The 24,159-nt window shown below is 33.1% G+C and overlaps 2 protein-coding genes across 3 annotated transcripts; one reads left to right on the top strand and one right to left on the bottom strand.

Moving 5' to 3' along the window:
• Window positions 1-836: 836 nt before the first annotated feature.
• Window positions 837-2,377, top strand: LOC139868941 (F-box/FBD/LRR-repeat protein At5g22700-like). Its single transcript, XM_071857273.1, has 3 exons — window positions 837-1,742; window positions 1,817-1,960; window positions 2,066-2,377. Exons 1-3 carry the CDS (start codon window positions 837-839, stop codon window positions 2,375-2,377), a joined length of 1,362 nt encoding a protein of 453 aa, XP_071713374.1.
• Window positions 2,378-4,241: 1,864 nt separating this feature from the next.
• On the bottom strand, window positions 4,242-6,343 carry LOC139867470 (putative F-box/LRR-repeat protein At4g15060). 2 transcript variants are annotated; one of them, XM_071855834.1, is made up of 4 exons: window positions 5,508-6,343; window positions 5,284-5,427; window positions 4,625-4,718; window positions 4,242-4,543 (listed from the first exon to the last, which is right to left on the bottom strand). In XM_071855834.1, exons 1-4 carry the CDS (start codon window positions 6,303-6,305, stop codon window positions 4,455-4,457), a joined length of 1,125 nt encoding a protein of 374 aa, XP_071711935.1. In that variant the 5' UTR covers window positions 6,306-6,343; the 3' UTR covers window positions 4,242-4,454. The 2 variants fall into 2 exon arrangements, with proteins under 2 accessions (XP_071711935.1, XP_071711934.1); XM_071855833.1 differs by having other exon boundaries at window positions 4,242-4,718.
• Window positions 6,344-24,159: the final 17,816 nt, after the last annotated feature.

The raw sequence follows: 24,159 nt of genomic DNA, 5'->3' as shown, positions 1-24,159 counted from the left end.
GTTTAAAAAAAAAAAAAAAAAAAAAAACTTATTATAAATATCCTAAATTCCTAATATCAAGCCACAAAATCAGGGCCCGTTCAAGGCCCAATTGAAAATCGTAGTTCATACCATTTTAAAATTTTCCTTAACTTGATAAATATAAACCTTCCGCCAATTTTCAGTTACAGAATTCATCTTCATTTTCTTCATTCATCAAGGAGAAGGCTGGACAAACGGTCACAATGAAACACAAAATAATTCAATCTCCACTGAACAATAAGGTGATTTTTCGGTATTTTATTGTTTTACTTTTAAACTGATTTTAGCGATTGAATTTTCAGTTTCTGTATTGGTGGCCGGTTTCATATGTTAATATAAGCTCTTAATTAATGTAATACAATTTAATTGTCAAATTGTTTATGATGATTGACATTCTAGGGTTTTACTGATTTTTTTCTTTGAAAGGCCAAACTCACACCCCCATAATAATTCACAAAATATGTCCATAGTACTTGAACCCTCAACCTCTTGGTCCCAAATTTATGACATCAAAGGTCTTTTCTTCCCAACTCACACTTTAAATTATATCTTATGTGTTACATAATACTTTGATGAACGTTATACTTATATTGTTAAAAATATATTCAAAACCAATCTATTGATTTAAATTTCACCGAATAATATATAATACAAACGAAAATATTTAAAGTCATAGTTAGATGAAAAAGGCCTCCAAAGTCAAGACATGACAATAGATTGTGGATGGAGTGACTATATTAGTGGTATTACAATTCATAATCATCAAAGTGTATATTAAGATTTTTAATTGTAAAGTCTTATGATAGTTTGCACTTATGAAGGGGGATCAAGGAAGACCAAATCCGATTGATTTTATAAGCCAAATGCCAGATGAAGTTCTTTGTACGATATTGTGTCTTTTATCTTTAAAGGATGCGTTGGTCACCCACAGTCTCTCAACTAGATGGAGGTTCTTATGGTGTAGTAGAAACAAGTTGGACTTTGATGGAAGTCGAGTGTTAAGAAAGGTGGCCAAAAATAAGAATAAGTTGTTTTCAAAGCGGGTTAAGTTTATTTCTCAGGTGAACAATATTATTTGGCATCATAAGTACCCAATTGTTCAAGATTTCCGGATTTGTTTTGATTTAGATGGAAACAATTTCCAAGAAATTAATAGATGGATCCAATTTGCGCTAAACAAGAAAGTTGAGAATCTTGAACTAAATTTCATGCCAAGTTCACACAATGACCGCGATCCAGCCGAAAACTACAATTTCCCATTACCTTTATCTGATGGAAACAAGCTGCTATATTTCAAGTGGCCTTCCTTGAATGATAATGGCATCGAGGTGTTGTCCCTAAAAAAGCTTGACTTGTCGTATGTCAACGTGAATGAACCAACCTTAAATGAAATTCTAAAAAATTCACCACATCTTGAAAGTTTGTATTTTTATGATGTGTGTTTGTATAGTCATATTCGTGTTGGTGGACCGGGGTGTAACTTGAAACATATCACATTGATAGGTTGTGAAGAGATTGAGTCCCTTTCGTTATTTGATTTCGACCTAGTATCATTCACGTGTAGTGGTCAAGAAATAAAATTACATTTCACTAATCTTCCAAAGCTAAAAGATCTCGATATTAGTCGATTTAGTGTGGGGTTGGAGGATAATGTGTTCCACCAGATCGCGCATTGCTTGTCCTGCCTTAAGGTTCTGTTCTTGGACATAGATGTCCCGCCGGTTAGTATTTTTTTTCCCTTATGTGTTGTAATCTTAACGAGTATATTGTGCTACTGATTTTTATGTTGTTTCAGGAAGGTTTGAATGTTAATGCCATTCCAAAAATGCCAAATCTTAATAAATTGTATCTGACAATTGGAGCTGAAGAAGATGATAGTCTTTTAGAGTTGACTTCAATAGCTCAGGCGTGCCCGAGATTGGAGACTTTAGTGTTTTCGGTACTTGAATTATCTCTAATAAAAGATTCAACATAATTGAATGCCTTGTATTAGAGAATTCTAAAAAAAAAAAAAAAAAAAAAAAAATTGTTTATCTTTTTGCAGCTACATTGGTTGTCACCGATTAAAAGGAGGAGAAAAGTAAGGCGTGTAGCTGCTCACCAACATGCGCATCTCAAGCTTCTTGAAATTGTGGGGTATTATGGTCGAATCAGTGACCTTGAACTTGCGATGTACGTGATAGAGAATGCTGTTGCTCTGGAAAAAATCGTGATAGATCCTGTATGCCATGCTTCTGGTGAAGATTTAAATTTCACTGAGGACGACTTCTTGAAGAGACAACTAGAGGCTCGATCTCATGCCAAGAGTCAGCTCACACCAAAACTGCCTCGAGGTGTGGAGTTGGTCATACTCTAAATTGCTGAAATATGTGGAATTTATGTCTTGAACCAGGTTCTTTGATTAACAAGAATTATCAAAATGTTATTTCTATTACATTTAGTTTTATAAATTATTATCATGTTGAAACTTCTATGATGTGTTTAAGAATACATAATTAATGTGTTGTTAAACTTATAGATGTATGATCATTGATGGTCATAAAGTATTATGATAGGGAATAAGTTCATTAAGATGGTGTTGCTTGCAGTCAATAGTATCAATGAGGAAGGTGGTTAACGTTTGTAATTTATGTTTTGTTTGACTTAGAAGTCACAACCTCCTTGATCAAGTAATCGTGCATACCATCACTCGTTAATTAATCTATATATCAATGATCAATCCACAAAAGACTAGTTTAATTCAACGAACACATAGATTTAGCTGAGATTGCAAAAGTTAGCATAAAGTCAACAAAGAAGGGGAAAAGTTAATTCTAATCAGTTTTACTTAATGTTATTTTACTATTTTTTTAAAAATAGTAAAGGCGCCAATAAATCAACGCTTTATGTTGACTCAAAAATAGAGCCGAGGATCTTGCTAATGTTTCAACACTAACACGAGGAGTATGGGCTGATGGCGTTAGCACACTACGGGCAAATTACGAAAAAGTGATACAAACTTAAACTGCGCTTGAAACGTGGAGCCATGCTGCAGACTTGTGTAATATAGAGGGTCGATTTTACATATGGTCAACAAGCGTAGAAGTGGTATATTAACCAAAGATTTGTTAGAAAATATGGTTTCTTCCGTGGTATATTAAAACATGTGTTTATCGATTGTCCTACTTCAAATGATTTGTGGCGTTTGGTGTTAATTTGGACGAGTGCTAACATGCCGAATTTCAACTGTTGGTTCGATTTTTATTCGTGGTTCGAAGACTGGGTTGCAAACGCCAGCACCAAGTCAAGCTGTTGGTCATTGTGGTTGCACTTCTTTGGATTGTTTGGAGGTTCCGTAATGGTGTTGTCTTCAACGACACATCCGTGAATAGTAGTTTATTTGATTTAATTAGATTGTACTCCTTTAATTGGCCAAAAAATAGAACTTCATTAGTTTCAAATTGGAACTTATGTCTTCTAAGCCCTTTGTAATTTTCTAGCTCCTTCTAGTTTTTAATAGAATAAGTATTGTATTAAATTTAAAAAAGTATTATACTAAAATAGATATTGGGTATTATAATTTTCAAAGCATGCTCTATATTGCAAGTTGATGCATAAACTAACTTATGCCATTTTGTTAATGAGGTATGTATCCGTATGGCATGTCAAAGTAAGAAAATTAGTATGACGACTTGAAAGCACAAAGTGAAGGTTTAATGAATCCTTCAGAGATATGCCACTGCTGACAAGAATACAGATTGTGTGGGTGCTTTACTAATTGGTAGCCGAAAGGTACCTTCAGGTGGTGTAATAAACGTCAAGTATTGCAAAAGCAAGTCGGAAAAATACCTGAAGCCAAAAGGAATGATTGAGAAAAACAAGGACAACAGTTCCTCCAAACCATCAAAGAAGAAGAAAATTACACCGATTATATAATTTTATTTTTCTAATCCCGCGATTTCACGAGTAATAGTTGTCCAATTTGCTGCTTTTAAATAGTCTTTCTACATAGAATTCATTTTTCTTTAGGTTATCTCAATTTAAACGTCTATACAAAAATCACATAGGCTTAAATACAACTATTATTCAATTAGCTAATAAAATTTTTATTTTTTCAAATTAAATCAATTTTGTTGACTAAAAGTGAAAGTGAATACTTTTTAAAACGTGAAAATATAAAATAGAAACACTTAAATTGGGACAAAGGAAGTATTAAAGACAAAAAACCTTCAATACTCTCAAAGACCTGGAAACCACAAATTACTCCTAAATTCATACATGTAACGCAGACATGCAGTGACATATCTTCCAAGATTTTAACACTAGCTTATACAAAAAGACTACTTCAATCCTGAAAATCAACCGGAAAGCATAACAATTCATAAACCCCTACGTAGTTCATCTGAATTAAACATATAAAAGCAACAAAGTTTACGTAAATGTTGCAGGGTTACTTAGAGTATGACCAATTCCACACCTTGAGGCAGTATTGATTCCAGGCACTTAGCAGAAGATCGAGCATCTTCCTTCTTGGCACATTTTTCTGAAATTCTAATCACAAATTTTTTGAGTGCATCAGCGGTGTCTATGATGTATTCAGCAAGTTCAAAGTCACATTTTCGACCTTTATAACCCACGATTTCAACAAACTTGAGGTTTTCATTGATATTAGTATAGTCCCTTGCTTTTCTCCTTACAACCGCTGCAGTCCAATCTATCTGCAAACACAACAATTATTTTACTTAAAAATTTTATCACTTAACTTGTTTATGCCGAGTAGACTAGATTATAAAAATGGCAACGCGAGTAAGGCAAAGCATATTATGACCAAAGAGGTTTTTGCGGATTTTGATAAAATGATGACACGTTTGGTCGAGAGTGACCCGGATATGGTAAATAGTAGTAACTCTAGTGAAATTCCGCATACCCCGGTTAAGAACAAGAAACAGCAAAAGCGAAACGAAAAAGTGGTTCAAGGCGCCAAAATGGCTAAATTCGGGGTGTTCATTAAGGACATCTGGGGTTCTTTTCGGTTTCATGTTCATGTATTGTAGCTATTTTCCGAATTTGTATTTCGTTATTTTCGTATGCTTGTAGTTTGGTTTGTTTTGGTTTTGGTAGGTGAGGCTCGGAATAGATAGTTCGTCGGTGGCCGCTTTCTATGTACGAGCCTCACCGGCACCCTCTTTCTATGGTTGAATCCGTTTTCTTTTCAAAAACGTGTTCTCTTTCTATAAAAGTTTTGGTTATTTTTTTTTTTTTTAAAAAAAAAATCTTAAATACCTCAAGTGTAAAACTCTCCAGGCTCGGAAATGCATTAACCATGTAAGCCAAATGTAAAAGACAATCATGTTTGTTACCACGAAACATCATTCTTAATTGCTTCACATTTGGTAGCTCATCATAATCCCTAGGATTTGGAGGTACCTGAAAAATAAAAAGTACAAAATACTCTTATTCATATTTTATTTAACGAACATAAATACATTATAAGAGGGAGAACTGACCTCGTTACGGTAAACATCAATGGAAAGAGACTGAAGGGATGAGGCAAGAGGGTATAGCATTTCAAATTCATTATCACCTACCCACCATTGTACTTGACCCAAATCAACCTTATTAAGTTTTGGAAGATCCGAAAAACGCAAGTCCATCTCTCCACCAACGTAAGTGAACGATTCAAGGTCAAACTCGGATAAATAAATGGATTTAACAGAATATCCACCTTCCGATATTTCAAAGTGTTTTAATTTAAGAGCTCGCCCACCTACACGTATATGTTTAAGGTCTTGTGGATCACAAATTGATAATGTCTCAAGATTTGGAGAATTAGATAAAAGGTTTAGAAGAATTGCTTCACTCACTTTAACCTTCTTCAAGATAAGTTTTTTAAGAGACACTAGCTCCATCTCAAATAATCTTAAAGGATAATCATAAACATAAACACTAAAACCTAAAGAAACATAACGTGACAAATCCAGTTCAAGAAACTCAACTTTCTTATTAACCGCAAACTGGAGCCATTGATAGATTAAACTTTTATGTCGATTACTCAAACAGTAACGAATCCGGAAATCTTCAATCATTGGGTGATTGTAGTTTTGGATGACACTGTTCACCTGATTGATGAACTTATCACACTCTGTATTCATGTTAACCTGGTAACTAAAACTTTGATTGCCAAAAAAGTTCAATTTGATTAAACCACGCCACAAGAGCCTCCATCTTGTTGAGAGAATGCTGGTGCTCGCCGCTTCCTTAATAGGCAAAAGAGATAGTATCGTAACAAGAACTTCATCCGGCATTTGGCTTATGAAATCATTTGAATTTGATCTTTGACGACCCTCCTTCACAAAATGAAATTCATCAATAATAATCTCAACAATCCTCATACATATATGGAGGGAGTAATAATGCATATATATCCGCTGGTGAAACCGATTCTTTTCCTTGGCTAAAGAGTAAAAGAGCACAGGGGGATATTAACGGCTTACATAAAGTTTTAAATAATGCCCTTTTTCGATGTCTCAATAAAAATAATCTGTAAGCCAAATAGAATAGGCTGATTGACTGTTAAGCTCGAACATCATTACTAATGTCCTAAGTAGTGAAAATTATAGATTTGGATAAAATTCATAGTAATCAAACAAGATTGGATCATATCAACTCTGTGAACGGGTAGTAGCTATAACATGCGGAAAGCACGAAAAATTTAACTCTGTGTGGCACTAACCTTGAGCAAATTATAATCAAAAGCCTTCATAATTATCTACTATCACATACATAAGCTACAAGCATAGTGATTCTATATTTCACATATTTCAAACAGAAACCCCCAAAACAACGAATTTTAGTAGGCTAAAGCACTTGTATAACATTAGAGATCAGTGAAACCCTAGAACGTCAATCAGCATAAACAATTTGAGGATAAAATTAAATTACATTGATTAATTAAGAATGGAAATGAACATATGAAGCCGGCCACTAAAACAGGAAATGAAAATATAATCGCTAAAATCAGTTTAAAAGTAAAACAATTAAATACCGAGAGCTAATAACAAACATAAGAAGGCGAAATGAAATGAGAAAAATCACCTGATTGTTCAGTGGAGATTGAAGCCTGGTGTGTTTCATTGTGAGCGTTTCTCCAGCTTTCGCTTGTTGATGAATGGAAGAAAATGAAGATTTTGGTAACTGGATATTGGCGGAAGGTTTTTATTTTGTTAAGTTTAGGGAATAGGGAATGATTTAAAAAGGAATAAGCTACGCCTTTTAATCGGGCCTTGAACGGTCCCTGATTTTGTGACTTGATTTTTAGGATATACCAGTCCGGATCCGGCCTGCGCGATGCGGCGGGGCTTTCGACTTGCGTATTTATATTTAACGTAGCTTTATGTATTTAGAGAAAAAACGACCTATGTGTTAAGCGCCGTCGTAGATGTCGTTGTTTTTAGCGTTTTTTAAAAAGTTTCTGTTTCGAACGTAGTTACTTTCGTTTTGTTCATAAAATTATTTCGAGTCTAACGGTGTTGTCGAAAGAATTTAACTCGCGGCGAGCAGGAAGATACGGGTTGTCGTTGTGTTAAGCGTTTTTTTAAAAAGTGTCAGTTTCGAACGTAGCTAGTTTCGTTTTGTTCATAAAATTATTTCGAGTCTGACGGTGCTGTCGGAAAAATTTAACTCGTGGCGAGGAGGAAGATACGGGCTGTCGTTATGTTAAGCTTTTTTTTTTAAAAGTGTCCGTTTCGAATGTAGTTAGTTTCGTTTTGTTCATAAAATTATTTCGAGTCTGACGGTGCTATCGGAAAAATTTAACTCGTGGCGAGAAGGAAGATACGGGTTGTCGTTATATTTAGCGTTTTTTAAAAAGGGTCCATTTCGAACGTAGTTAGTTTCGTTTTGTTCATAAAAATATTTCGAGTTTAACGGTGTGGTCGGTGAAATTTTACTTGCGGCGAGAAGGAAGATACGGGTTGTCGAAGTGTTAAGGTGAAGTTTTTATTTTAAGTAAGAGAATTTATGTTTTACCCCTGAAGTTTGATGTTGTTTTTGTAAGTTGGTTATAGTTGAGGGGGTGTTTTGTGGTATTTGGGTTTGAGTTTGGTGAGATGTCGTTTGATATGGGTGAAGTGTCCAAAATGACCAAAAAGGACACTTCTTGTAGTATGGTAGGGATATATTTATATTTATACGGAGTATATCACTAGGGTGGAGTGTCACACCATCATCACAACATTTTCTTCTCCATTTTCTTTTCTCCCGAGGAAAAAATGAATTGTCATTAACGACATACTTACTTACCTGACTTGATATTTCCAAATTAATTAAATGAATTATTTTACATATATTAATGCTATATGTACGATCAAAAAATGCTAAAATGTGACGATCCTTCTAAGTCCCTTTGGACGAATACATCATTCATTGATTTCATAGTGAGGTTTTGACCTCTATATGATACGTTTTGTAAACATTGCATTCTTTTCAAAAGGTACACAATAAATGAATATCAATTTCTAAGGTTTTCAACGTTTGATGATTTCTATATATAGACAATCACCATAAATAATAGTTTAACATAATACATTCGTTGACAAATGCAGTCAAAATAAGATACACGGTGATGATTTTGTGAATGCAAAGTTTTCTTGAATAAAGCATGTATGACTCCATGCACATAGCTTGTATCACATATAAGCAAACAGCGGAAGACTTCTAGAAACCTGAGAATAAACATGCTTAAAAGTATCAACACAAAGGTTGGTGAGTTCATAGTTTTAATGTTGAGCATAATCTGTATATAAAGGTGAATCACAAGTTTTCAGTTGTTTCATCCAGAAACGTTTATCAAAATATTCTACGAAATTGAGCACCCTGGTAACTAAACTTAACGTATATATAATTTATACCCTTTGTATAATCATCTTAATAATACACGCAAACCAACGTGTACGCTCCTCAAATAGCATACGTCCGTTAAAAGGCTAGTGCTCTAGATCGGACGGGGATATCAAGCCCTATGGATCCATGTACTACTACTCGCGCCCACCAGTTCTTATAACCGGCAGTTACTAGTTACCAAAGCTAAGGAATTTTCGGTTCAAACTAGGTGTAGAATTTAGTATGTACTTGTATCCATTGCGTATAAAATAAAGTGCATGTATTCTCAGCCCAAAAAATATAGATTGCAAAAGCAATTAAAAAGGGAGCAAATGAAACTCACATTAACAGCACATAAAGTAATTCACCGGAATGTGACCGAAACTCAGAATGTAAAATAACTGTTGATCTCAACCTAGAGAACATATGTTGGTCAATACATGTCTAACAAATTAGGTCTGGTCATAGTGTATCAAAATCCTAATGCTCGAGACCGACATACAAAAGTTAACAAAAGTTATCTCAAAAGTTAACCTTACCCAATATGATCTTTAAATCTATACATGTCTATTAACATAATATAAGTCTTGATAATTGAACGAATTTATAGTTTATCAAACTCAAAATATTATTTATTTCAGGAGCTATATTATATTTGAATTATCATGGAAATCGAACATATTTTATTATTTCACATAGTTTTCCAATACTTGTAAAATCAGATTGTAGTGTTTATAAAGATTTATAACATGATAAGACAGTCAACTTTGACAATTGCTCAACAAGACGAGACGTGCCTTATATAGAAATTCATTTACTCGATTAGTAATATTTAAAAATTCAATTTATCAATCTCATAGACAAGTTGTTTAAATATTAATTTACAGTTTCAAACACAATTTCATTTAACGTTAACCATAATTCAGTTGACCACATCTTTTAATCCGTTCATCGAAATCACGCAATTTCTAAATGAAAAGTTAATAATTTTTCGCTAGCTTTCCAACGACATGCATATCTTATACCTTATCTCAACCGCATATGTAACTAATTCAGGATTCAACATAACCTATCTAATGGCAATATTAAAAGTACAAGCATGCATAATCCTATATACTCGAGCACTAGTCAGGGATACACTATTAATATATAAAAATTAAATTACGAGTACTCACGTATCAATATTGAGATTCAATATTGCAGGAAAGGTACGTGGACGCAACGGAGATGATAAACACTAGATTGACCTCACGAGCATACCCATGAACATTACCCATCACCTCCATAGCTATAACCCATAATTTCCTTAGCCCTATCCTACTCGGAAACCAGTTTTGAAATTACTCGCTCATGACCTCGTCGTAGTATTTTATGTATAATAATAATAATACTACTAATATTAATACGATCATAATATTACTCTTAATAATAATAATAATAATAATAATAATAATAATAATAAATATAAATATATACGGAGTAATAAGATATATGTGTGTGCAAACTGAGTGAAATGAATCGATTTTTATAGAGTGGTCGTGTCTCAAATGGTCATGCGGTTGCATGACATATCAATACATTCCCCATGTGATCGCATGGGGACTTCTTACAGCTCACAAAGCTTAACTTTTACCTGCCGACACTCAATTATACATATGATACGTTTATTTATATATTATTTAATATATAATATATTTAATATTTAGAATTAATTAAATATTATATTATATTTATGTGCATAGTAAAAATGTAATTTTTGTTCAAGTGACTCGTACGTTGTCACTCGACTCATGTACCACTTTCGGTTTTTCGAACGCACTTTCGTACGTTTAGAAAACTAGCCTTTTACGTTACGCGACGTGTACCCTTATTAATAATTTGACTTACTCATCAATAAATTATCTTATAAAAAATGTAAATTATAAAATTGAGCGTTGTGGTCATTTGCTTCTATAAATCAGTGGCTCGTTGTTTATCAAAATATATTATTTTAAATCAAGACGTTTTATGACTAAGTTAAAATATATATATATATTTATTTAGAATTGTAAATTTGCACGTAATATATATGTTTGAAATATTTATCTAATGATATAAAGATAAAATTTAATTTTGTTCGGAAATTTTCGGGTCGTCACAGTACCAACCCGTTAAAAAAATTTCGTCCCGAAATTTGATCGTGGTCGTCATGGCTAATCATAAAAAATGTTTTTATGACGAATATGAGTTGATATATAGAGTTTTATCACTATTGAGTAATATAGGTAAAACGATTCGATTAATTGAAGAGTACGAGTGAATCTATCCTAAAAGGAATGAAATGAGAACTAAAGTTTTGTCTTAACTTTTGACGTTGTCTTGGTTGAATTCCGGAATTCAAGGGATTTAAAGAAAATCTTCTAAATCTAAAAGATTTGATTCTTCGGCGAATAAGAAAATTAGGATCTCTCTAATTAAATGCGGAGATCTGCCTTGATTTCTCTATCAAATATTTCACTATAAATTAACTTCTTCTGGTTTGTCACTTTTACCATTCCTATATTTAATTCTCAAATTCAAAAGATTGTGAAAATGCTTAATCCAGTTCTGATCCTTGTCTTTATCCTTACTATCGCAACAATCATTCTCCTTTTCCAATTTCCACCAGAGGAATCTGCTTACTTCTACTTTGCTCTTGGGGTTATAGTGCTTTTAATTCTCCCGTGTCTTTATGTTGCGATAAACATTGATATTCACGGTTTGTAATTTATGCATTGTTATCGGGTTTTATATCTCCCCTTATATTTCAATGTCCCTACTTCTGTCTTCTATAATCATTTTCATCTATAGTTAATACTCCCTCCTATTTGCTGCGATTTATACTCCAATTTTTATTTTGAAGCTTTGTCCCTTCGTTTCTTCTTCTTGCGATTAGGCATCTCTTGTAATGGTCCAGAATTCGCATATATAAATTTCGGAATGAACATTGTTAATGTTCTAGGAAGGAAATGATAATGGCACGATTTTGATTTGTTAAATTACCAGAATACCCTGGAAAAGACCGAATCATCAAGAAATATTTTCTTGATATTTTAGAGATTAAATAGGATACAAGAGTCGTGTAACATGGCACATGATGATGTTATGATCTGTGAATCATTACATTCCATTTACAAACTCAGCATGAATTATTGTAATATAATCACGTTGATTAAGTGTCATTATATTATACTAACTCATGCTTCAGTTCTCAACACTACTTCAAAAATATTCCTATTTTAAACTCGAAAGTTTCAGAATTTAGAAACTAAAATAGTTTCTTTTATGATGTAATACAGATAGCGCGATGAGGTAAATGATTTCAGATAAGAATAATTATGGAAATATCTTTAGAATTATGGAGGATATTTACAATGAAAGATACGATGATATCTTAGAATTTCTAATATCAGAGGATGATGAAGAATATTGTCCGTAGGGGTTTAGTATCAGGAGCAAGGTATTTGTTAATGACTTCAGCAGATACTGAATCATTTAGATTCTTTGAAGGCAGGTTTAGTCTTTATGATTTATCCACAGCCTCCTTCATACTTTGCTCAATCCGTTTTCCAGTTCCAAACCTTCTCTTTTTTTTTTCTGAGCTTTGCCAACACACTATTCTTTATCATCAAACTTTTGGCTGTTAAGGTCGTTTACAGTTTTTGCTGCTTCATCAGCATTCAAAGGTATCATAACCAAATCTTCAGTTATCAATCCGAGGTGTTTTCAAAAGTTTGAAGGGTTTGCATGAAGATTGTAATTGTCAAGATACATATGATGTTCTAGAATTTTGAATGATGCAAATATTTTTTCTGGGTTTATGAATAGAAGTGATGTTCTAGCACAGTTTTGAAGTCAAAGTATAGCTTTGAAAGATGTAAGAATCTAAGAGTGATATTTTCTGTTAAATCTTGGCTTGGATTCTGATTTTTCAAAATCAGAATATGTAATCAAATTTGAATGCGAATGGTTGTTTTGATTTCTAGGAAAGAATGTATATCGTTGTGAAAGTAGTGAGTATAATTGATGATTTGTTGAATCAAAATCGAATAATGTAACATATCAATTGTGAATTCATATATATTTCTGGTATTACCTACCCGTTAAAAGTTTCACAAGTAATATTTTGTACCCGAGAATTTTATTACAGTCTTTATGAAAATATAAGTATGTATATTTTCTTTAGATGTAATACATATTTAATGAGTTAATATCATATTAAGCTCATTTGATTTTCAGCTGGATCAGAAATGAATAATCTCTAAAACATTAAAGATTTAATAATCTTCGCGGAGTATTTCACTAATATAATTAATACTTTGTTATTCAGTTTTATTGATATTTCCTTAGTGAATCATGTTGGTGCTTATGGAACTCTTCCTAACTTCGCAAGGTACAAATGATGTTTTCTAGAAAGTTCCGAGTACATCGAAAATGAAAGTGTAAAATCAAACGTGTAATTGAATAATAACTTAGTTTATTATGAAAAGAAATTCATTGAATTTGAAACAGAGATTGTAATTAACGATGGTTATTTCGTTAATGAAGGATGTACATCATTGAATATTAGTAATATGAACTAAGCGAGTAGTACCTACCTTTAACGACCGGTCCTATTTCTCCCGGACGGAGTCATCAACAGTTGGTCCCATCGCGTTAATCGAATCCAAGTAATGTCCTTAACATGAACTTATGCACAGCGGAAGACTTAATTGGTACCTGAGAATAACATGCTTTAAAATGTCAACATAAAGTTGGTGAGATATATAGGTTTGATGCTAGCAGCGTTATAACTATGGACCACAAGATTTCATATGTAAACATTTTAATAAAAATATTCTAAGTGGTTGAGCACTTGGTAACCATACTTAACATTTAATCACGTCGCATATTCCCTTTATTATGAAATCTTACTACACCGTACCAAGTGTAGTTACGAAACGAAGTACTGTGCAACCGTTGAATACTGGTCGTCCAGTCCGGTTGGGGTTGTCAGGCCCGATAGATCTATCAACAGGATTCGCGTTTACAATACCGCTGTAAATAATAGTTACCAAGCTACAGGGAAGTATGCCAGTGGTACAACTCAACGTAGAATATATTTTTGATCACTTGTGTCCATAACGTAAATCATTTATAAAAACAGCGCATGTATTCTCAGCCCAAAAATATTTAAAGTTTAAAAATGGGACTATATACTCACCTAATGTATTTTGTAGTAAAAATACATATAACATCATTGAACACGTATAAGGTTGGCCTCGGATTCACGAACCTATATCAATTATTTATATTAACACACATTCTAACAAGTAAACAAGTATAATTATTACTATTAACTACTATATTTGTTATAATAATAATTTATATGTTATTTTAATTAATTGCAACTATTATTTTAATAATTTATATGTTTCATTTATTCATTTTATATATAAAAATATGAATTTTGTTATATTATATGTATTAAATATATTTTTGTATATGTATCTATATCGTTTGTTTGTTAAAATTATAATAATACTTAAAATAATATTAGTAATGATAAAAATAATAATAATAATAATAATAATAATAATAATAATAATAATAATAATAATAATAATAATAATAATAATAATAATAATAGAGTTAAAAATGATACTTGTAATATTAATATTAAAAATGATACATTTAATAAAATGTTAATTTTTAATAATAATGAATACTAATAATAATAACTATAAGATAATGTTTTTTTTTTTTTTACTAATAATAATAATGATACTAATATTTATATTTTTAATATTTGTAATAACATAATAATAATAATAATCATAATAATAATAATAATAATAATAAAATGAGTGTATACCCTTTAAAATTGTGGTAAAAAGAATTGTCCATGACGGGGCTCGAACCCCCGACCTCACGCTAACTAGACTACGCCCTTAACCATCCATCTGCCATTGTTTTTCTATTAATATTCGTATTTTGTATATAATAAATACGCATTTTCAGTTTTCCTCTTTCGACCAAATACTCCACCGAAAATTAATTGCAGGATCATAAAGCCCAACTTCGGCCCAAATAGAAAAACGAAAATCCGGTGGCCCAACTAACACATGTATCTCGGCCCAAAACCTAATCTAACAAACTTTCGGCTCATTAAATGGCCCGATATAAAATAAGGAACCGAAGAAGAAAAAAAACGAATTCGTTAGATCTGGATTCCCTTTACACGTCTCTATCCTTTAATCCACCTCACACTCCATTATCAATAATTATTCAAGAGGAAACAGCTGGAAAGGCAACACCTAAAACCCTCTTAATCGTAATCATATACAGGAACATATACCACTATAGTTTGTTTGATGATTTCAGTTGAGTTTTTCAAACATAAACAGAAACAACTATACTGCAGTAGTTTTCGATTAAATAGGAATCAGAAAGAGGAGAGGGATAGCAAGTTATCGGAGATGGTGATGATTATTCCTCCAGCTAATAGTAAAACGATGGTAGAAGCAAAATCGATCATCAGTTTCATGGTAATTATGGTGGCTTGGAGCTTCGTCAGTGATAGAAACCGTAACAGTGGTACAATAGGGTTGTTAGATGATGGTGACCGATGATGGTATAAAGAAGAAGATAATTAGTGTAGTGGTGATGGTTATGGTGGTGGTGGGGTTTGTTGTGCTCTCGGTTAACAAGTGAAACAAAATAATGGTGGTGATCATGAAGATACGAAAATGGTGTTATTGGGTCTCGGCTACAAGAGTAAAACCGAAAATGGTGTGTCGGGTTTTGGTCATTGGTGAGGTACACGTTGAAAGTGGTGGATATGAGATGATGATAAAAAAAAAACATTCTTTGTTCGAGCAGTAGGTGTGTTCCGGTTGTAAAAATATGAGTGAGTGATAGAGAGAGAGAGGTGAAGAGTGAGAGAGATGAAGAGAGGGAGAAGTGAGAGGTGGAGGGACGAAGGTGGTAATGGGAGGCGACGGTTGTCTTTGGTGGTGGGAGTAATGGAAGGTGTTGATTGAATTAGGGTGGAGAGGGTGAGGATTCCAGTTGAACTTGGAATAGAAATATGATCACGGTGATTAGTGGTGGTTGCCGGTGATGTTCACAGTGGTGGTTCAAGGGTGATCTTGGTGGTTGCCGGGTATGGGTTGAGATGGTTGAAGAAGAGATGTGAATTATTGTATATCTATGTCTATATCTCTCCAACTTTTCTATATGATTTGATATATATAATACGTTTTTGAAGAAAACAAAAACATATGTAGTAATCTAAATGATAATTTCCTGAATTCACGGATATCATTGACAATATTATAATATTATTAATTCAAACGTAAATAATACGCAAGGACATAGTTTAGCACTCATGAAATTCTACCACAGTTTTTCCCGGATAATATAACAGACTCCGTTGTTAAATAATGGCGGATAAATAAAATCTTCAGATAAATCCCATATTTTTAAATAAAAACAATATAATCATTTTACATATTTATTTATAACAACAATTGCATATAATACATTATTTACATAAATCAAGTTATTATTATATACACACACACACACACATATATATATATATATATATATATATATATATATATATATATATATATATATATATACATATATTTACAAACACTTAAATGTTCGTGAAACGTCAGTCATGGTCAAAGGATAACGGATTATCCAAATATAAATTTCAGACTTTTTAGACTCAACACTAAGGTTTTTGCTTATCGTGTCGGAAACATATAGAGTTTAAGGTTTAAATTTGGTCGGAAATTTCCGGGTCGTTACAGTACCCACCCGTTAAAGAAATTTCGTCCCCGAAATTTGGTAGAGGTTGTCATAAATAACAATAGGAATGTTTTTATGACGAATATGAGGTAATAATAGAGTTTTATCATTATTGGAAGATATGGATAAAACGATTCGATCATGCGAAGCGCACGAGTGAAACTATCACAAAAGAATGAAATGAGTAAATATGGAATCATTTTAATTGATGACGTGGCTACTATTGATTTCCGGGATTTAAGGGATTTAAAGAAAATCTTACGTAATAAGATTTGGTTCTTCGGCGATCAGGATCTTCTTTGATTTAATGCGGCAATCTGTTTAGATTTCTTTGTCGGATATTCTACTATAAATCCACCTCCTTCCCTTCCTTGAGTCAAGCGAGCAATAGTCTGAAATTCGTAGGTATGAAATTCGGAATAAACATAACTAATACTCTTAGGAAGAAATGGTAATAGAACGATTTTTGTTTTGTCAAATTACCCGATTATCTTAGAAAGACCGAATCATCGAGAAATATTTTCTTGTTATTTTTAGAATTTAAATAGAATGTAAGAGCCGTGTAACATGGCACATGATGATAGTACTGTAAATCATCACATTCCATTAGAAACTCAACATGAGTTACTGTAATATAATGAAGTTGATCAAGTTTCATTATATTATACTAATTCATGCATCGGTTCCCAACACTGCTTCAGAACATTCCTATTTTAAACTTGAAGGTTTCAAATTTTTAGAAACTAAAATAGTTTCTTTTATGATGTAGTACAGATAGAGCGGATAGATAATTAATATCGGACGAGGATATTTTGAAGATATCTTCAGAAGTATTGAAGATATTTTTAATGAAAGATACGATAATATCTTGGAATTTCTAATATCACAGGATGATGATGAAGATTTACCCGTAAGGGTTTAGATTCGGAAGCAAGGTGTTCGCTAAAGATTTCATCGAATACAGAATCATCTAGATTCTTTGAATATAGGGTTTGATCCTTGTATTTGTTCTTTGTTTCCGTCATGGTTAGCTCGATCCGATTTTTCAATACCAAATTTTCTATCGAGTGTTCCCAACACTTCCTTCTTTATCATCAATTTTTGGCCATTAAGACCATTTACCACATGCTGCTTCGTCAGCATTTTCAAAGTTAACGGGTCTGGGTCATTGGTTTTCAAACCGAGGTGGTTTCAAGAGAATTGTGTTTTTAGATGATTAAACGCTGATGATAACATGATAGAATATGAAAGGTTCTCTGGTAACGACGGCGAAAGGATAACGTATATATCGAGACTAGTCTTACTAAGAAGTCGAGGTAAACTTGCTGGAGCTGTGACAAAATTGGCTAATTTCGGAAAGGGATTGCAAAGTTATTTTGGGTAATAATAACACTAAAGGAATTAACTCTGCTACGTGTTAAACGTTGACTCAACTTCCGAGAGTTTTCAGGTGCATAACTATATGCAAGAATCTTTTCTTCCATGGGTGAGGTGTAGTTTGTTCAACCTATCGATTGAGATATTTCCAAGAATCATGAAAGGTTTGAACGCGAATTGTAATCGTCGAGATTCAAATGAGGGTTAAAGTGAAATCAAGTGGCAAACTTGAAGATTAGTTTTAGTTTCATATGTTTTAATCAGCATTTTAACTCATTTTAATTGTCCAAAGTTAGCAGTCCAATGGTCCGATTGTGCAATGATTCAATAGATTCATATATAAGTTAGATATATAATATTCGAATTACTTAATACGTATCGTGACCCGTGTACCGGTCTCGGTGTCGATCACAACTCAAAGTATATATATATTTTGGAATCCACCTCAACCCTGTATAGCCAACTATAGAGTGTCCATGGTCATTCCAAGATATATATATAGATGGGTCAATATGATAGGTCGAAACCTTGTATACGTGTCCCGTTATTTAAAGTGCGTAAAAATAAATAACAGAAATTAAATGACGATAAATAAAATTGCGAGAATGTAAATTGCGGAAATTAAATTGCGATAAATTAAATGTTAATCAGTTAGCTGGGAACAGTTAGCTAGGAACAGTTAGCGTGAAATCTTAACAATATTTCAATTAGTTAATCCGTTTGTTTCTAACAAATTTTATTTTGTCCAATGTTTTCTTCATTATGCCACTTGTTGAATTTTGATAGGTCAAAATCCAAATATCAAATTTGAATGGAAATGGTCATTCTGTGGTGAACGGATACGTATATCGGTAGTTGTGAGTAGGATAGTAAATGACCGTTGAATCAGATTCGAAGAATGTACAGTGTAACTTATTAATGTGAATTCTAAATATTCCTCGGGTACTACCCACCCGTTAAAATATTTCCATCATTAACAGTTTGTACTAAAGAATTTTTAATTACAATCTTTATGAAAATATACTTGCATATATATTTTCTTCAGATGCAATTATGGATTTAATGAGTCAATAAGATATTAAACTCATTTGATTTATCAATAATACCAGATTACATAATTTCTAACTTTAGAAATTACATAATCGTCATATCGAACGGAGATAATTGATGTGGAATGATATGTAAAGTGAGGATAACCAATGTAGAACGTTATGTAGAACGAAAATAATGTAGATAGAACAATACGTAGAACGGTGATTATGCTTGAGGTATAGTTTGTGACGTGGAGGTTTACGACGCGGTTGTGATTTGGGGATAATAAGGATACCATTGACGTTGATGATGGTGGTGCTGATTATGCTGCTGGTGCTGTTGCTGGTGTTTGCAACATTCACACCATATTCTCCAAAGCCGTCACGCGAGCGCGTAATTCGTTAACTTTTGCTTGTACACCGGGATGATTGGCGGTTGGAGCGAGCGAATGAACAAGATTCGAATATAGGATAATATATAATCGTGACGGGATACTCTAGAAATGAGAGGGTAAATGGTTTTTCGAACAGGTTCGCCGGTAAGTGCTTTCAGGTTCATCGCCAAGCGGGCAATTTGAGAAGGATCTTTAATGTGAAATGATTTTCGAATATAGGATGATATTCTAACTTCATAGAATATCTATAATACTAAAGATTTCGTAGCCTACAGAGGAACTTACGGCATATGACAAGCAAGTCTACAGATGGGCTAAGATATGAATTTTTGTCTATACACTATCGATGCACTAAATGCAGTAAGATGTGTCTAGACTAAGGAATGATAAGCAGGCAATTCCCTAAGGATGATAAGCAGATGGTTTCCGACTAGAAATGATAAACAAAACTTTTTGACAGGTAGACACGGTCAAAGTCCAGACTCACTAATGTATCCTAACAACTACCAGTTAGACACACTAATGCAAGGTCTGGTTCGCTAAGACCAACGCTCTGATACCAACTTTAACGACCGGTCCTATTTCTCCCGGACGGAGTCATCAACAGTTGGTCCCATCGCGTTAATCGAATCCAAGTAATGTCCTTAACATGAACTTATGATACCAACTTTAACGACCGGTCCTATTTCTCCCGGACGGAGTCATCAACAGTTGGTCCCATCGCGTTAATCAAATCCAAGTAATGTCCTTAACATGAACTTATGCACAGCGGAAGACTTAATTGGTACCTGAGAATAACATGCTTTAAAATGTCAACATAAAGTTGGTGAGATATATAGGTTTGATGCTAGCAGCGTTATAACTAGGGACCACAAGATTTCATATGTAAACATTTTAATAAAAATATTCTAAGTGGTTGAGCACTTGGTAACCATACTTAACATTTAATCACGTCGCATATTCCCTTTATTATGAAATCTTACTACACCGTACCAAGTGTAGTTACGAAACGAAGTACTGTGCAACCGTTGAATACTGGTCGTCCAGTCCGGTTGGGGTTGTCAGGCCCGATAGATCTATCAACAGGATTCGCGTTTACAATACCGCTGTAAATAATAGTTACCAAGCTACAGGGAAGTATGCCAGTGGTACAACTCAACGTAGAATATATTTTTGATCACTTGTGTCCATAACGTAAATCATTTATAAAAACAGCGCATGTATTCTCAGCCCAAAAATATTTAAAGTTTAAAAATGGGACTATATACTCACCTAATGTATTTTGTAGTAAAAATACATATAACATCATTGAACACGTATAAGGTTGGCCTCGGATTCACGAACCTATATCAATTATTTATATTAACACACATTCTAACAAGTAAACAAGTATAATTATTACTATTAACTACTATATTTGTTATAATAATAATTTATATGTTATTTTAATTAATTGCAACTATTATTTTAATAATTTATATGTTTCATTTATTCATTTTATATATAAAAATATGAATTTTGTTATATTATATGTATTAAATATATTTTTGTATATGTATCTATATCGTTTGTTTGTTAAAATTATAATAATACTTAAAATAATATTAGTAATGATAAAAATAATAATAATAATAATAATAATAATAATAATAATAATAGAGTTAAAAATGATACTTGTAATATTAATATTAAAAATGATACATTTAATAAAATGTTAATTTTTAATAATAATGAATACTAATAATAATAACTATAAGATAATGTTTTTTTTTTTTTACTAATAATAATAATGATACTAATATTTATATTTTTAATATTTGTAATAACATAATAATAATAATAATAATAATAATCATAATAATAATAATAATAATAATAATAATAATAATAATAAAATGAGTGTATACCCTTTAAAATTGTGGTAAAAAGAATTGTCCATGACGGGGCTCGAACCCCCGACCTCACGCTAACTAGACTACGCCCTTAACCATCCATCTGCCATTGTTTTTCTATTAATATTCGTATTTTGTATATAATAAATACGCATTTTCAGTTTTCCTCTTTCGACCAAATACTCCACCGAAAATTAATTGCAGGATCATAAAGCCCAACTTCGGCCCAAATAGAAAAACGAAAATCCGGTGGCCCAACTAACACATGTATCTCGGCCCAAAACCTAATCTAACAAACTTTCGGCTCATTAAATGGCCCGATATAAAATAAGGAACCGAAGAAGAAAAAAAACGAATTCGTTAGATCTGGATTCCCTTTACACGTCTCTATCCTTTAATCCACCTCACACTCCATTATCAATAATTATTCAAGAGGAAACAGCTGGAAAGGCAACACCTAAAACCCTCTTAATCGTAATCATATACAGGAACATATACCACTATAGTTTGTTTGATGATTTCAGTTGAGTTTTTCAAACATAAACAGAAACAACTATACTGCAGTAGTTTTCGATTAAATAGGAATCAGAAAGAGGAGAGGGATAGCAAGTTATCGGAGATGGTGATGATTATTCCTCCAGCTAATAGTAAAACGATGGTAGAAGCAAAACCGATCATCAGTTTCATGGTAATTATGGTGGCTTGGAGCTTCGTCAGTGATAGAAACCGTAACAGTGGTACAATAGGGTTGTTAGATGATGGTGACCGATGATGGTATAAAGAAGAAGATAATTAGTGTAGTGGTGATGGTTATGGTGGTGGTGGGGTTTGTTGTGCTCTCGGTTAACAAGTGAAACAAAATAATGGTGGTGATCATGAAGATACGAAAATGGTGTTATTGGGTCTCGGCTACAAGAGTAAAACCGAAAATGGTGTGTCGGGTTTTGGTCATTGGTGAGGTACACGTTGAAAGTGGTGGATATGAGATGATGATAAAAAAAAACATTCTTTGTTCGAGCAGTAGGTGTGTTCCGGTTGTAAAAATATGAGTGAGTGATAGAGAGAGAGGTGAAGAGTGAGAGAGATGAAGAGAGGGAGAAGTGAGAGGTGGAGGGACGAAGGTGGTAATGGGAGGCGACGGTTGTCTTTGGTGGTGGGAGTAATGGAAGGTGTTGATTGAATTAGGGTGGAGAGGGTGAGGATTCCAGTTGAACTTGGAATAGAAATATGATCACGGTGATTAGTGGTGGTTGCCGGTGATGTTCACAGTGGTGGTTCAAGGGTGATCTTGGTGGTTGCCGGGTATGGGTTGAGATGGTTGAAGAAGAGATGTGAATTATTGTATATCTATGTCTATATCTCTCCAACTTTTCTATATGATTTGATATATATAATATGTTTTTGAAGAAAACAAAAACATATGTAGTAATCTAAATGATAATTTCCTGAATTCACGGATATCATTGACAATATTATAATATTATTAATTCAAACGTAAATAATACGCAAGGACATAGTTTAGCACTCATGAAATTCTACCACAGTTTTTCCCGGATAATATAACAGACTCCGTTGTTAAATAATGGCGGATAAATAAAATCGTCAGATAAATCCCATATTTTTAAATAAAAACAATATAATCATTTTACATATTTATTTATAACAACAATTGCATATAATACATTATTTACATAAATCAAGTTATTATTATATACACACACATACACACACACACACACATATATATATATATATATACATATATTTACAAACACTTAAATGTTCGTGAAACGTCAGTCATGGTCAAAGGATAACGGATTATCCAAATATAAATTTCAGACTTTTTAGACTCAACACTAAGGTTTTTGCTTATCGTGTCGGAAACATATAGAGTTTAAGGTTTAAATTTGGTCGGAAATTTCCGGGTCGTTACACTACCAGTTAAGATTCACACGTAATAGCTTAGTACGAAAAGATTTATTTTGATTTCAAAATTCATATATATTAAATATACATATAATTTCTTCAGGGGAAATGATTTAATACTTCATATCTCGTTGATACAATATACGCGTTGTTGATTTGTGATGATGTTGGTGATTACGGAATTGGCGGAACTTGTAGTACTACAGGTTTTGCCGGTGTTGGTGATACTGACGGTACTGTTGATGCTGCTGGTAAAACAAGTCTAGCTTGTAAATCGTGCACCATTCCAGTCAGGGTTTCTATTTTTCCTTCTATCGTTTCAGTCCACTCATCTGATTTACGGTTATGGCTGGAATAGATAATTTCTAAGACTTTAGATATTACATAATCGCCGCAGAATATTTCTCCAATGAAGTTATGAATCAATACTTCATCGGTTATTTGTTGTTGGTACTCCTTGGTATCTATGGTGAGTATGACGTTGATGCTCAAGGTACAAATTGTGATGTTGAAGTGTGGGATGTGGATGTTGTTGTTGGTGGTGGTGATGGTACTGTTGGTGTTGTTGATGGTGGTACTGTTGCTGTCGGTGCTGCTGCTGGTGCTTGTAACCTTTGCACCATATTCTCCAAAGCCACTACCCGAGTGCGAAGCTCGTTGACTTCTTCTATTACACCGGGATGATTGTCGGTTCGGATGAGCGGATGAATGAGATCTAGAATGTGAGATAGTATATAATCATGATGAGATACTCTAGAAATGAGAGAGAAAATGGTATTACGAACAGGTTTGCCTGTAAGTGCTTCAGGTTCTTCGCCAAGAGGGCAATGTGGTGGA

The sequence above is a fragment of the Rutidosis leptorrhynchoides genome, chromosome 9, assembly GCF_046630445.1.
Source record: "Rutidosis leptorrhynchoides isolate AG116_Rl617_1_P2 chromosome 9, CSIRO_AGI_Rlap_v1, whole genome shotgun sequence".
Classification (NCBI taxonomy): Eukaryota; Viridiplantae; Streptophyta; class Magnoliopsida; order Asterales; family Asteraceae; genus Rutidosis; species Rutidosis leptorrhynchoides.
This window is presented reverse-complemented; position numbering and strand designations above follow the sequence as displayed.

Excerpts from the sequence above, each read along its gene's own strand:
- LOC139867470 (XM_071855833.1), bottom strand. The coding sequence starts at position 6,305 with ATGCCGGATGAAGTTCTTGTTACGATACTATCTCTTTTGCCTATTAAG. Across the intron at positions 5,428-5,507 it reads TTGATGTTTACCGTAACGAG|GTACCTCCAAATCCTAGGGA; the intron begins GTCAGTTCTCCC and ends TTTATTTTTCAG. Across the intron at positions 4,719-5,283 it reads TGGAGAGTTTTACACTTGAG|ATAGATTGGACTGCAGCGGT; the intron begins GTATTTAAGATT and ends TTGTGTTTGCAG.
- LOC139868941 (XM_071857273.1), top strand. The coding sequence starts at position 837 with ATGAAGGGGGATCAAGGAAGACCAAATCCGATTGATTTTATAAGCCAA. Across the intron at positions 1,743-1,816 it reads TGGACATAGATGTCCCGCCG|GAAGGTTTGAATGTTAATGC; the intron begins GTTAGTATTTTT and ends ATGTTGTTTCAG. Across the intron at positions 1,961-2,065 it reads TGGAGACTTTAGTGTTTTCG|CTACATTGGTTGTCACCGAT; the intron begins GTACTTGAATTA and ends ATCTTTTTGCAG.